Source organism: Carassius gibelio, chromosome B7, assembly GCF_023724105.1.
Source record: "Carassius gibelio isolate Cgi1373 ecotype wild population from Czech Republic chromosome B7, carGib1.2-hapl.c, whole genome shotgun sequence".
Taxonomy (NCBI): domain Eukaryota; kingdom Metazoa; phylum Chordata; class Actinopteri; order Cypriniformes; family Cyprinidae; genus Carassius; species Carassius gibelio.
This window is the reverse complement of record NC_068402.1, coordinates 6,136,458-6,148,909: the sequence shown is the minus strand read 5'-3', so window position 1 is coordinate 6,148,909 and position 12,452 is coordinate 6,136,458. Positions and strand designations below refer to the sequence as shown.

Here is a 12,452-nt window from a genome sequence, read left to right as displayed (position 1 = left end):
ACTCTGGTCCCAATTGATGTTCATTATAAGAACAAATAAAACAGGCATTTTTCTAAATATCTTCTTTTGCTTTCCACAAAAAAAAAGACATGAAAGTAAGTAAATTACGAATTGACAATTTTGGGTAAACTCAAATGAAGGAAAGTTAAACGTGATCAGATTTTTATCATAAGATGATAGAACAGGCAGAGAAAGTGGGATTCGAAACATCTCGAAGGTCCAGAATATCATAAGAGACTTAAGGGTGGGCTCTTGTGATTTGAGCCAGTAAGCAACCACCTAGCAACCAAATAAACACACACTCAAAACACCTTAGCAACTGCATAATCTCTCACTCTATACTCAAACTTCGTACAGTTGTGCAATGCGTGTTCTACAGAAGATAGCATCCAGTTATCATAGTTGTTATACAGCAGGCCAGTATTTAGCCTTCACTAAAATCCATATCTATCCATTAACAGTTTACATCACAGGGAGTTCATGCAACCCAATGTGACAATGCGCTCTACAGCTGCTTGTCTTGTAAAGCAGCAGTGTATTTATGACTCCTTTCTACAGAAGATTACTCAGCTGCATACGTCCCCCACCTCCAGGGTTTTGTGCATATAGAAATATGTGTTTATAGAGTATACTGCTAAAATGAGAGAGCTGGTGGATTAATAACTCTCTGAAGGCTTTGATGTGTTTAGAGGAAATACAAACCTGTGTAGTTTTCGAAAAGCAGTATGTCAAATGAGTAGTATTCATGAAACACTCGTTGAACAATATGTGGATCCAATATCCACTGAGACTCTTAGGTGCAGCCAAAGGACACTTTGCTCTCCCATGAGGCCACTGGAGCCCAGGAGCTGTCAGATTCAAGAAGTAAAAAAAAAAACAAGTAGAGAACTGATTCAAGCAGATTTTTCAAGTGCTATATAGGTCCCACCAAAGATGTTCCTAATGGTTAAATTGTACGTGTTTACTCTTTAATGTTGAACTGTATTTCATTCAGCAAAATTATTAATTAAATGAATTATGTCAGTATATTTGTACTAATTATGGGAATTGTGTGTGTATGCTATATACTTCATTATAGTGTGCTTACAGTGTAAAGGTGATCAGTATAGTTCAGGACAAGAAACTTCACTCAAAACAAAAAACTTTTTTTTTTTTTTTTTTTGAGAAAACAACTTTGTCGCTGCATAAAGAAAGTCAGTGGGGTCCAAAACAACATAGGATCACATTGACTTTCATTGTATAGATTTAAAAAAAAACATGCAGAGAGACACTTTTCAAAACATACTTTGTAATCTGCAGAAGAAGAAAAAATCATACATGTTTGAAACGACATGAGGGAGAAATTGAATGATGATAGAATTTCCATTCTTGAGCGAACTTTATATTTACCAGCTTTTCACACTATATGTGGTAAGTTGTCTAAAACATGCCAATATTGAGCAGTCAAACATCTGTTTTCACTTTTACACGGTGCCTGATCTGTGCATATTTCTCTCCTGATTCAGACGTGACAACTTTGGATGGATTTGTTTATTACAAACATAGTTTTTCACTGCACAAGACATGAACTGATGGACTGGAGTTGTGTGGATTACTTGTGGATTAATGTGATGTTTTTATCAGCTGTTTGGACTCTTATTCTGATGGCACCCATTCACAGCAGAGGATCCATTGGTGAGCAAGTGATGTGATGCTAAATTTCTCCAAATCTGTTCCAATGAAGAAACAAACTCACCTTTGGATTGCCTGAGGGTGTATACATTTTCAGCAATCTTCATTTTTGGGTGAACCTATCCTTTAAACAGTAGTTCAAGCAGTAGTTCACATAGGTTTTAAATCTACCTTCATTATATATTGCTAACTTTTGCTAGAATGCATGTCAGTGTTGTTTTATTGTGTTCACTTGTTTACCCAATGGCTAGCAAAATAATTTTAAATTGGATGAGAGATTTCACTTCATTACACATTTTGACTCAAAACCTAATATTTACTGAGATATAAGCCTTCTGACAGCTTCCTAGCCCCGGTCTCTCCTTTAAGTGCTCACCGCATGAGCTTGTTATTTATGAATCAGCCAAAAGGAAACAAAAAAGGATGATAGAAGAGAAAAAGGAAAGGAGGAAGAGAGAAAGACACAAGGGAGATGAGGACAGAAACACAAATACAGTGACGGAGAGAGACATGGATGGAGAGGGAGTAAAAGGCAACTAATGAGAGAGGACCTGAGAGAGCGCGAGAGAGGGCTTGTATAGTTTTCATTATGTGGGTTATGCTGCAGTGACAAATTTAGAGTGGCCTGATTTTCTTGAGTCACTGATCCCTGGGTACCAGCAGTAGTCCATGCCACACTGCCAACGTCCTGACCGCACAAAGACATGGTCACACACACACACACACACACACACTTCAACCACACTTACACACCACACTCGTGTCAGGAACACACCACTTGACCGACCTGAGAGAACAGCCTCTCATCGAGGGATCGCCGGATCGCAAACCCAGCGCACCTGAAAAATTCACTTCTGTCAACACACATAAATCCTGAAGATGATCAGTTTGCACTCCAGGATCAACAGAATCCAATGGAAAGTCTTCGGGGGTTTGTGTATGATACTACCAAAACATTCAAATGCGCGACAAAGACTGAGATGATGTCATTTTAAATATAAACCCCTTCATGAATAGAGATAAAAATGGTTAAGCTCCAACCCTTTCTCATTAACTAGAGAGAACTCTGTGGATTACATGTTGAAAATAGAGATCTTTAATGCATTAAAAAAAATGCCACTTAGTACTTTTGACTTGTTTTCCACTATAAATTTTAAAACTTTCTAAAGTTGTCTTGTTTTCTAAACATAAGTAAATAAATATATAAACAAAAACGATCAAACAAGAACAAATATCTAATAATGAGATAATAAAAAAAAGCTTGTTCTCCCTTTTTGTTCCCCCTTCTTACTCCAATAGCATATTTTTTAAGCTTAAACTTGCTTAACTTTTTTTTTAAGATTTAAGAATGTTTCTATAGCCCTATTTGTATTGAAAAAATTCAGTGTTGTTAAAATATGATATTGTACTCTTTTTGAACATTTACTACACTGTACACTCTGATGCTAAAAAATATGAATCTCTGTATTTTGTTTTAATATTGCATAAAAATAAAGGTATCTGGAAACAGCACTGATGGTGTCCCATGATCATCATATCATACCGGTTTATTTTTTCCATTCGTTTAGAACCAGTTAAACAATTAATCAATGTTTTTCGACATGTGAGAATGGAAGACAAAAAAAGGACTGTCCCCATTACCTTCCCTGGCATAGTTTAATCAAAACAGACCCTTCGAGGTAAAAAAATCCTAGATACCAGTAAAAGCAGAACTGTCACAACGTAAGACAAAAAGAGCCGAGCTGTTCAAATAGCCCAGTGCGCATGCAGTGCGACGGATCAGACACTTGTGTGACTTCATGCGCTAGCCGCTCTCAGACAACAAAGGAGTGTGTCTGGACAAGGAATACGTCACCTGCTGCGGTCAAGGTGATTGTGCCGAAGCGACAGGAAAACTAACATCTGACACCTCCACAAAGAGCAGACTGCCACTTTTAATGCTTTCGATGGTCAGATGATTTTATTGGCCATTTGTGATTTCAGATGTTGCTGGCTCGTTAAACTGCTCTGTGCATTGCTGTCATTGATAAAATAGCACCATGTAATTTATTAGTGCACATAAAGCTGTCATAATCATTACATCCATCCCATTTTTTAATGCATCCTATACAGTAAACCCTCTCTCCATGCCTTTTTTCATGCCCTGCTCTCCAGCTCTTCAACCAATCAGAGACTTTCACTAGCTCATAGTGTTGGGTCACCATAGCAACAGCTGACGTATGCAAAAAACTACCCCAAAAGTTTTTTTTTTTTTTTTTTTTTTTTGCTTGCTTGCAGGCATTTGTGTGTATGCATGTATGCAGATTGCTTATGTGCTAGTTCTTTGTGATTTTTAACATTGTAACATGTCCAGTTACCCAGTGTTTTTACACTTGAGATTGTATGTGTGTATGCACGCATGTATGTGTTTATGTCTGCATTTGCATGTGCCTCCTGAATGCATGTGTGTATATGCATGTTTGTGTGTGTTTATGCATGACTTTGCATGTGTTTGTGTGTGCAGGAGGCCTCCATGTGCTTCTTTAACATTTGAGCAGTTGACTAAATGTGCTTTAAAACATTTAAACATACAGATAAAAGTGAAAAAATGCATGACTTCAGCGTGATAAACATGATAATCAAAACCAAACAGATGTTTTTTTATCAGAGTATCTGACGTAGGAGCTGTAAAGGAACAGCCCTATTCTGGAAAAGGGGGCGGGGAGCAGCAGCTCATTTGCATTTAAAGATACATGCATGAAAACAGCGTGTTTCTGCATCCTTTTAAAATAGGTATTTACAGAATGATATAATAAATTATCCGTGGTGTATTTTGAGCTGAAACTTCACAGAAACATTCTGGAGACACCTGAGACTTATATTACATATTGTAGAAAGGGGGCTAACAGGTCACCTTTAAATAAATATGCTTTTTAACATTTAAATCGTTGAATAAATGTCAGGTGGGAACAACTGAAATGAAAAAGGTCAAGCAAAACCTAAACCACCCAGACAGCCGGTTTTTACAATTATTAGCTATAATAGCTAACCATGTATGATAGAGCTGAAGATCTTTGCCCGAACCGACGGGACCCGATGGGTTTGGGCTTAATTTATATCATCTTATAATATGATATAATATAATATGGCTTGCGCTCAGAGGTAAACGAGCAGTCATGTGATGGGTTTCGATTAGCGCGAGAAAGATGCGAAAATGGATGCTAAGTAGGTGTAACGGAGGCTTGCCTCTGGTGATTACATTTTGGTTGCACTAGCAACTATAGCAAAGTCTGAGGTGTGGAAAAGTTTTGACCATGTTTATAATGAGAATAATGAGTGAATAAAGACGCACCATCAGTGAGCGCAGGAACGCGCTGAAGACATCTACAGTGGATTCAATCATTTTCCTCCACAAAAACATGTAGGATTAGCCTAATCTCTGTGAGTAAAGGTTTTTCAAATGATAGCTAAATATTCATTGAGTCTTAAATGCATAATGTAGACAGAGTATATCGGATAATGTTGGCATTCTTTTATTAAATGTTAGCTGCTAGTGGCAAAGCAAATCCGGCGGAGCCTTTATCTTAATTTCGTTATTGCCAAATACCCATCTTAATTTAATGTTTTTCATATTTTAATTTGTTATAAAGACTCGTTTTTATTGGTGCGTTGGTCTATTTATAGACTAAATGAGCCTATGTCTGTGCTAAGATGTTACGATGTCACAGAGGACTTATTTTATTTCTTTATTCCAACTTCGAAGTGGCCTAGTCTACGTTAGTTATGAATAAATTATGTTAAAACATGTATAAATGACTCATTCTTGACAAAAGGCAAAAGAGCTGTGTGCGTGCGCACATTTGAATAATGTCGGGCTGTAAACGGGTTCGGGCTTTTAAAAAGCTGTCAATTAAAATGTACCTGTCGGGCTCGGGCCGAAACCTGTCGGGCTCGGGTCCTGTTGGGCCTAACTATTAAGGCCCGATTACAGCTCTAGTGTACGAGCACTTTGCTTTGTCATGTACAGGTCTGTATGTCCCTTTCCTTTGTCAACATTTCCTCACATCATCTCTTATTTGTCTGCAGCTTCATTCAACGCTTTCCCTCCATCATCTTCCCGCTTTGCTTCTCTAGATTCGCCCTTGCCATTCCTGACAGTGAGGAGAAACGCCTCTTTCCCTGTGTCGCTCTCTCATTCTCACCTCCCTCTTCACACCCCTCTCTCTTCTCCTTGTCCTTTTCTCCCCCCTTCCATCCCTTGGTTCCTCTTCTTCTCGCTCTTTGTCCCTCTATCTGTGCAGGCCAATGTTGCCATATAAACCCATCTATTTGAAATGGGGGGGGGGGGTTATTTCTCACTTCTTCTCCCATTCCGCTCCATTTTCGGCCACCGGGTCTCATCTCCTGCAGCATTTATAGTTGATTTTAACATTATTTATTTGCACGAATCGCTGCTGGAGCTATTGTTGCCATGACTACTGTGGGAACATTGACATAATATTACATACAGTGACCATGGCAACCTCAAGGGTCATCAGCAGAGAGCTATGCTAATGCTTGGACGGACTGTCCACTTCCAATGGGCCGAGGCTTGAAGTATTACCAAATACCTCACAGACGTCCTTTTAATGCACTAAATATTTGGCTTTCCAAACAAATACCAAGAGGCTGGGAATGCCAGATGTGCTTTGTCTTTGTGTGTGCATGCATATGAGGAAACACACACAATCTGACATTAAACTTGCTCTCAGAGAATTTATAGCGGTTTCATCACATGCCTTTTATTTTATGACTTTGACGTACTTTGATGCAAACAGATTGAAATCACTAGTGATAAAAAAAGCAAGGATTCCACTCAACCGTGGGAATCTCCTTCAATGCAGATCTGAAGATGAGTAACGCTGATGAGTATCTAGCCAGGAGTCATTTATGTCTGATTGATTTTTACACGCTCTTAATGTATTCATCACTAGATTCAAATCAATTTAAAATGTAACGTTCACAACATATTTTACTTCAGACAGAAAATGGTACTCATTGTGACTAATTTTTAACTAAGAAACTAAGACAGGGCTTCATTTTATCATTTGGTAAAAAATAATAATAATAATAATTAAAGAGTTGTACATGAAACAAACCAAATCAACTGGACTTTTTTTTTCCAATCAAAAATACACACAAGTACTTATGTATTTTGACAGACTATTATTTCATATAAAGTGTGTCATGAGAGAGTCAAACTTGATTGACACTAGCCACATTACAATTACCCTTCATCAGTCACATATTGAATTTGCAAAATATGGAAAAAAAGATAAAAAAGGTGGGTTTCCAGCCAATGCAAAAAATAAATACATAACAAAACTGCAATGGAAATTTGTTGTTGTGTTTTTTTTTTTTTTTGCTTTACAGCTTTTTATTTTTTGCATTTACCTGGCATACGTAAAAGTCACATGATCAGTCTTTAGTAAATGGAAATGCTGTGAATTTGCAATCGTTTTTTTTTTTTTATCAACAAAAACAAATGTCTACACAGAGCCGTAGATCACTGACAAACTACACAAAATCGCGTTCAAAATCGCAGACGATTCATTGCCAACTTTGAATGCGATTTTGTGTAGCTAGTCAGTGAACTAAGGCTCTGTGTAGTAAATGCTGCTCCATCTGAAAGCACGTGCTGGAGATATTAATCACAGGAGCGACTTTACTGACGAGATATGCATGAAAATCGCATTTGATTTTTTGCAAAGCCATAGATTTTTACTTCCGGGACCCAACTGATGTACTCAGTTGACTGATTAGTGAAAAATGGGCATCACATACCAGATTGGAAACAAGTGGCTAGAGTTTGATATAGGTTAAAGAAATTAATGTTGTTGTTTTTTTTGCTAACAACTTCATATGCATTAGGTATCATAAAGTAACAATGAACAACACTTTACAGCATTTAGTTATCTAGATTAATGTTGAATAATCAATCGATTATTGTTGAATCAATGACAATATTTCCATTTTGGGTGAACTATCCCTTTAAACTTTTTTTGTTTTTGGATAAACTTGCAGTAATGAATGATCCTCAATAAGCCCGAGAACATGCGTTAGGAAAGTCAAAGGGGCCATTTTGATTTCACATTGACTTTAGTGTAGAAAAAAATATATATTAACAATGCATCTTTGTATTGAGTCAGCACTGGAACAGCTAGCGTATTAACAGCTCTACATCCTTGTCCACAACATCACCGGGTGACCGGTAATAATGCTTTTGATTCAGAATGCCTCGCGGTCTCCCCAACTGTGAATGGCTTTTAATCGGCCGGCTGAAAATTGGCCAAATTCGTCGATCAGCTCTCCCTGATTTTAAAACTTCAGAGAACGAGAAATGACATCACAATCATCATTCAGCCACATTCCATTGCAGTGGGGGAGGGGAAGTAGTGGGAGGGGTGTCTGAAACACACACGCACACACACACACACACACACACACAACAGAGGAGAATCTCATCAGTGTCTACAGTACAGAGTGGCCTCTTCATCATGTGCTCTCTTTTAATTCATGTGCTTCTCCATCTCTCTCTCTCTCTCTCTCTCTCTCTCTCTCCATGACCCCTCCCCCTCTCCTCTGACTACAGGAATGTAAGAAACACATCTGGAACTTATTAGAAAGAGGGAAGGGGGAAAACGAACGGGGGGATGGAAAGAGGGAGAAGGGAAAAATGAGAAGACCGAGGGAGTGAGGAACGTCAAAAGAATGAAAAGCAGAGCGAGGGCCAGAACAAGGGGCCACTCGACAAAACCATTTCTGGAAAAGAAAGAGATGTGCAGTGCAGGAGCAAGGAACAATTTTAAAGACATAGTTCAGCGGAAATTTCAACTGTGTCATTATTTACTTGCCATCATGTCACTGCGAATCTTTCTTTATACTGCAGAACTCAAAAGGTGAAATTATGAAGAAAGTTAGGGTTGGCTTTTGTCCAGACAGTTTCAAAGAATGGCAACTTGAGCTTTCAAATTCACCAAAAGTCTATATGACTCTACATGTTATTTATAAGTGATGTTATAATAGAGCTAATACAGTCTTCCAAGTGTTAAATGCTACTGGGTTACTGAAGTCAAACTATGCAACATTAAAACTGCAGCATTCACATAACTTTTTAAAAAGACAAATTACCAATTTCTGACTGAAAAACAAGTGTTGAATGTGAATTCATGAACAAATCATTCAGTTGAGTTCAGTGAACCAGATCAACTGAATCATAACAGCACAAAATAACACAATGTGAATGAATGGAAGGCTGTTAATGTGAAGGGAAACATGGCATGTTCAAAATCGTTTCAATGAGAAGGGATGTGGGACCCCTAAAAGAGGCGAGGGGGTTCAAAGATCCCCGTCTGAGCCAGCCTTTGAACTTTTCCCCCCTCATATTCATTGGAAGCAAGAGAAAGAAAGAGTTCGGAGAAGAGAGGCAAGCAGCCTCTTCTATGAGAGCAGTCAGGCATGAGTAATAATGTCTTTCTCTCCCTCTGGCCTAAAGCACTCCCGCCCCAGCTCCCCCTTCACCCATCCACCCCTCAACAACAACTAAAAGAAAACTCCAATCTTTGTCAATTCAGTCCCTAACCTTAACCCACCTGCCCCCAGTGCTGTCTTTTCTTACAGGCTCACCTCCAGACACAACGACACCCACAAACACACGACTTGCTTCCATCAGAAAAAAGAAATCTACATATTTTCTTAATCTATTAGTCAGTGGGTTGCCTGAACAATGAACTCTCTAATTTGTCTTAAAGGTGCAATGAACAGTAAGTAGCAAAAGGTATTAGATTCCATATTGCGACACATTTGAGCAAAACGGATTATTGAAAAAAAAATAATAATGTTGGGTGGGGACTTGGTTTCGTCATTGGTTGGTGATTGGATAGAGGCAGATCTGAATAAAAAGCAAGAGGCAGGGTTTAAGCTGACTAAATGACTTTTAGAGAGTTAACATTACAAATAGAGCAAGTGGGCTCAATACAGCTCATGGAGATCTACCTTAAGTTCTAACCCCATTCATACACACCTGCCTGTAATTTCCAACATAATTAGCATGTTCAGGTGAGTTTGATAGGAGATGAATGAACTCAACTCAGCAGGAACAGAAGCGGAATATCAACTGCTACATTATTCATGGAAATAAAGTTGCTTTATTTCTTCCTTCTTTACTCTTTAGATTGTGCTAAAAAGAGATTAACAACTGCATATGATTTTAGATTCAACAGAGTTCTTAGTTTGTAAAGAGTTAACAGTATCAGTGTGGATCATGGGACATCTGCAGGTTTTATTCGAAGTATTGCTTCTGAATGACTCCTAGCTGCCTAGATGGAGTGGGCCTGATGCTTAAGCTCATGTTACAACCGTTTTATTAAAATAACACCTGACATGTTTAGGAATGCCTGCCTGACAAAACCATAATGAACAAGACAGAAAAACATACTGTTAAGGTAACTAAAATGGAAACGTTAGTATCTGATCTGCAACCTGGTCCAGTTTTGAATGCATATGGAAATAAAGTACACTCAGAAGGATACGAGCACATGACAAAGAACATCCCTTACAGTATGAGCACAAGCAGTTGTTTCTTGGGCTGGTTACTATGTTTCACAATGTGTGTTTAATGTTGACCTATATTACACTGCGTACAGCACCATCAAACAGTTTTTAGAAAGACAATGGCTGCATTGATGTGAGATCATCATAATTGCCTCTGCTAACCTTATGGAAGTCATTACAGTAATGCACCTCTTTAAAAAGGTATCTGATGGGCCAACTTACAGTACATGCCAAGTCATGTTGCTCTATGAGCCGAGGCAACTGGCCCGAGCATATTAGCGTTCATATAGCACCGATACCTTAATATGTTCCACCTTAAGACATGACAGCAATAAATCATTACACATGACATCAGTGCATGTGCATTACTGTACAGTTGTTCCAAAAAATATATATAATAAACAATGTAATGCATGTAATGCAAAGCTTACATGAATATTTGGTCACCTAAAATCTGTAAAATCGTCAGTCTGTCCCATTCTGCCTTTTGTTTTCCACAGACAAAAAGTCATACAAATTGAGAACAACACCGAGGTTGAGAAAATGATGACCTAATGAATTTTCCCTTCGCTACCTGTAATGCACATTGTGCACTTCACACTGTACTTTCATTCATTCCAGTGAGTCATTCTGCATTCCTCTTCATTTTATGAAGCTCTAAACATTGTGTGATGATGAACAAAGCTGTGTCTGAATCCCTGGAAGACCAATCTCCCCAGATCTTGTCTCATGCTGACGTTCAAAGCAGCCATCAAGAGTCACCTGGACCTGTTTTCAAAAGGTATTTCTCGATGAATATGCATTTTTGTGCTTTGATTGTGGACTTTATGAGAAAGGCTTACATCATCTGTTCTACCTTGCCGGGACAAAAACACACCCCTCACCTCTGATGGAGTGGTCTGTACCTGCACTCCCTCTCTCCTCGATTCACTCACACTCTCTCTCACACACACACACACATGCACAGTGTGACAGCAGACAATAGGGAGGGTGTCCGCATAGGCGCGATCACGGGAAAAGATGCTGTAATCTAACAGGTAGAGCTCGGTGCTGTCGCCTAGCAACTCGATGGATACATTAATACAGGCGCACCTGGATCTGCAACAATGCAAGACATTAATTACCCGTTCTGTGTGCTGTGTGTGATCCAACGCACTTGACAGTCAGATGGACGCAGGTGCGGAAATTACCTGCGTGAAAAGCAAACCACGTGAAAGTGGTGCGTTTCTTGATGCGGGAGTGTCAGAGACCCCCCTGCGTGCGCATGCATGAACGTGTGCACGGGCGCGTGCCCTTTCCCCCCTCAAACCTCTCGTCTAATTTGTATTCTCATGACGAGAGCATGTTTGACTGGAGGGAACGCCGCTGGCAGAGTTTACAGTCATCCCGTTAACTCTGCGCGTGGAATGCAAAGGTCACGTTGCTGCTTTATGAGCAGACAGACATGAACGCTGTAAAATCCTCTGCACATCTGCCCCCTTTTCTCTCCCATTTGCGCTCACACATGCGCAAGTTTGAGCTCGTGGAGTCTCTTACCTCTGTGAAAACTCAACGCCAAACTCAGAAGCAGCAGCAGTCCCTGCATGGTTCAGATCTCCGCATGGGGAGCGTCCAAATCCCTCCAACGGTGGATTATAATCCTTCCATTCACGTGTCGGTTGTGTATAGCCCCTTTTCTCCCCCCTTCGCTACTTTTTAGCGCATTTCTAGTCGTTTTTCTTTATCCGTTCCCTCTTTTGCCCTCCTCTCTTGCGTCTTCAGCGACGCTCCGCTTTCTTATTAGTGGCACATTCCTTGTTCATCTCTCTCTCTCTCTCTCTCTCTCTCTCTCTCTCTCTCGTGTCAGCAGCTGCTCCCTCCCTTTCTGTTTCTTTTCAGCGAAGTCCATCCAATTCATGAACGAATCGTTCTCTTGAACTGGATCTTTTCGATGAATCGGTTCACAAACTTGCTGAACAGTGGTTTAGAACTGAATCGGACTGAATCGGTTCTTTATGGATTTATACTTGCTTAAAAAAATGAACATAACTTCATAAAACTAAACGTCACTTTTTCAGAAACTATCAAAAATATGCCATTACAAAAGAAGAAAACACAATGAAAATGGAAAAAAAAAAAACGAACTCAGTCGCACACATTTAACAGGCTCTTCAAATATGCTTCATTCCTTTTTTAATGTTTTTCAAAGTTTCGTTTTCGCTAATCGTGGA

At 39.3% G+C, this 12,452-nt stretch overlaps 1 protein-coding gene across 2 annotated transcripts in view; it reads right to left on the bottom strand.

Annotated features, from left to right (window-relative positions):
* LOC127962217 (kin of IRRE-like protein 1) overlaps window positions 1–12,057 on the bottom strand; it is a 29,309-nt gene extending 17,252 nt beyond the window's left edge. Inside the window, exon 1 of one of the 2 annotated variants that reach the window (XM_052561724.1) lies at window positions 11,779–12,057. In XM_052561724.1, the coding sequence (XP_052417684.1) occupies window positions 11,779–11,827 (49 nt within the window). In that variant the 5' untranslated portion in view covers window positions 11,828–12,057. The remainder of the gene's footprint in view (window positions 1–11,778) is intronic. The other variant, XM_052561723.1, reaches the window with a different exon arrangement.
* Window positions 12,058–12,452: the final 395 nt, after the last annotated feature.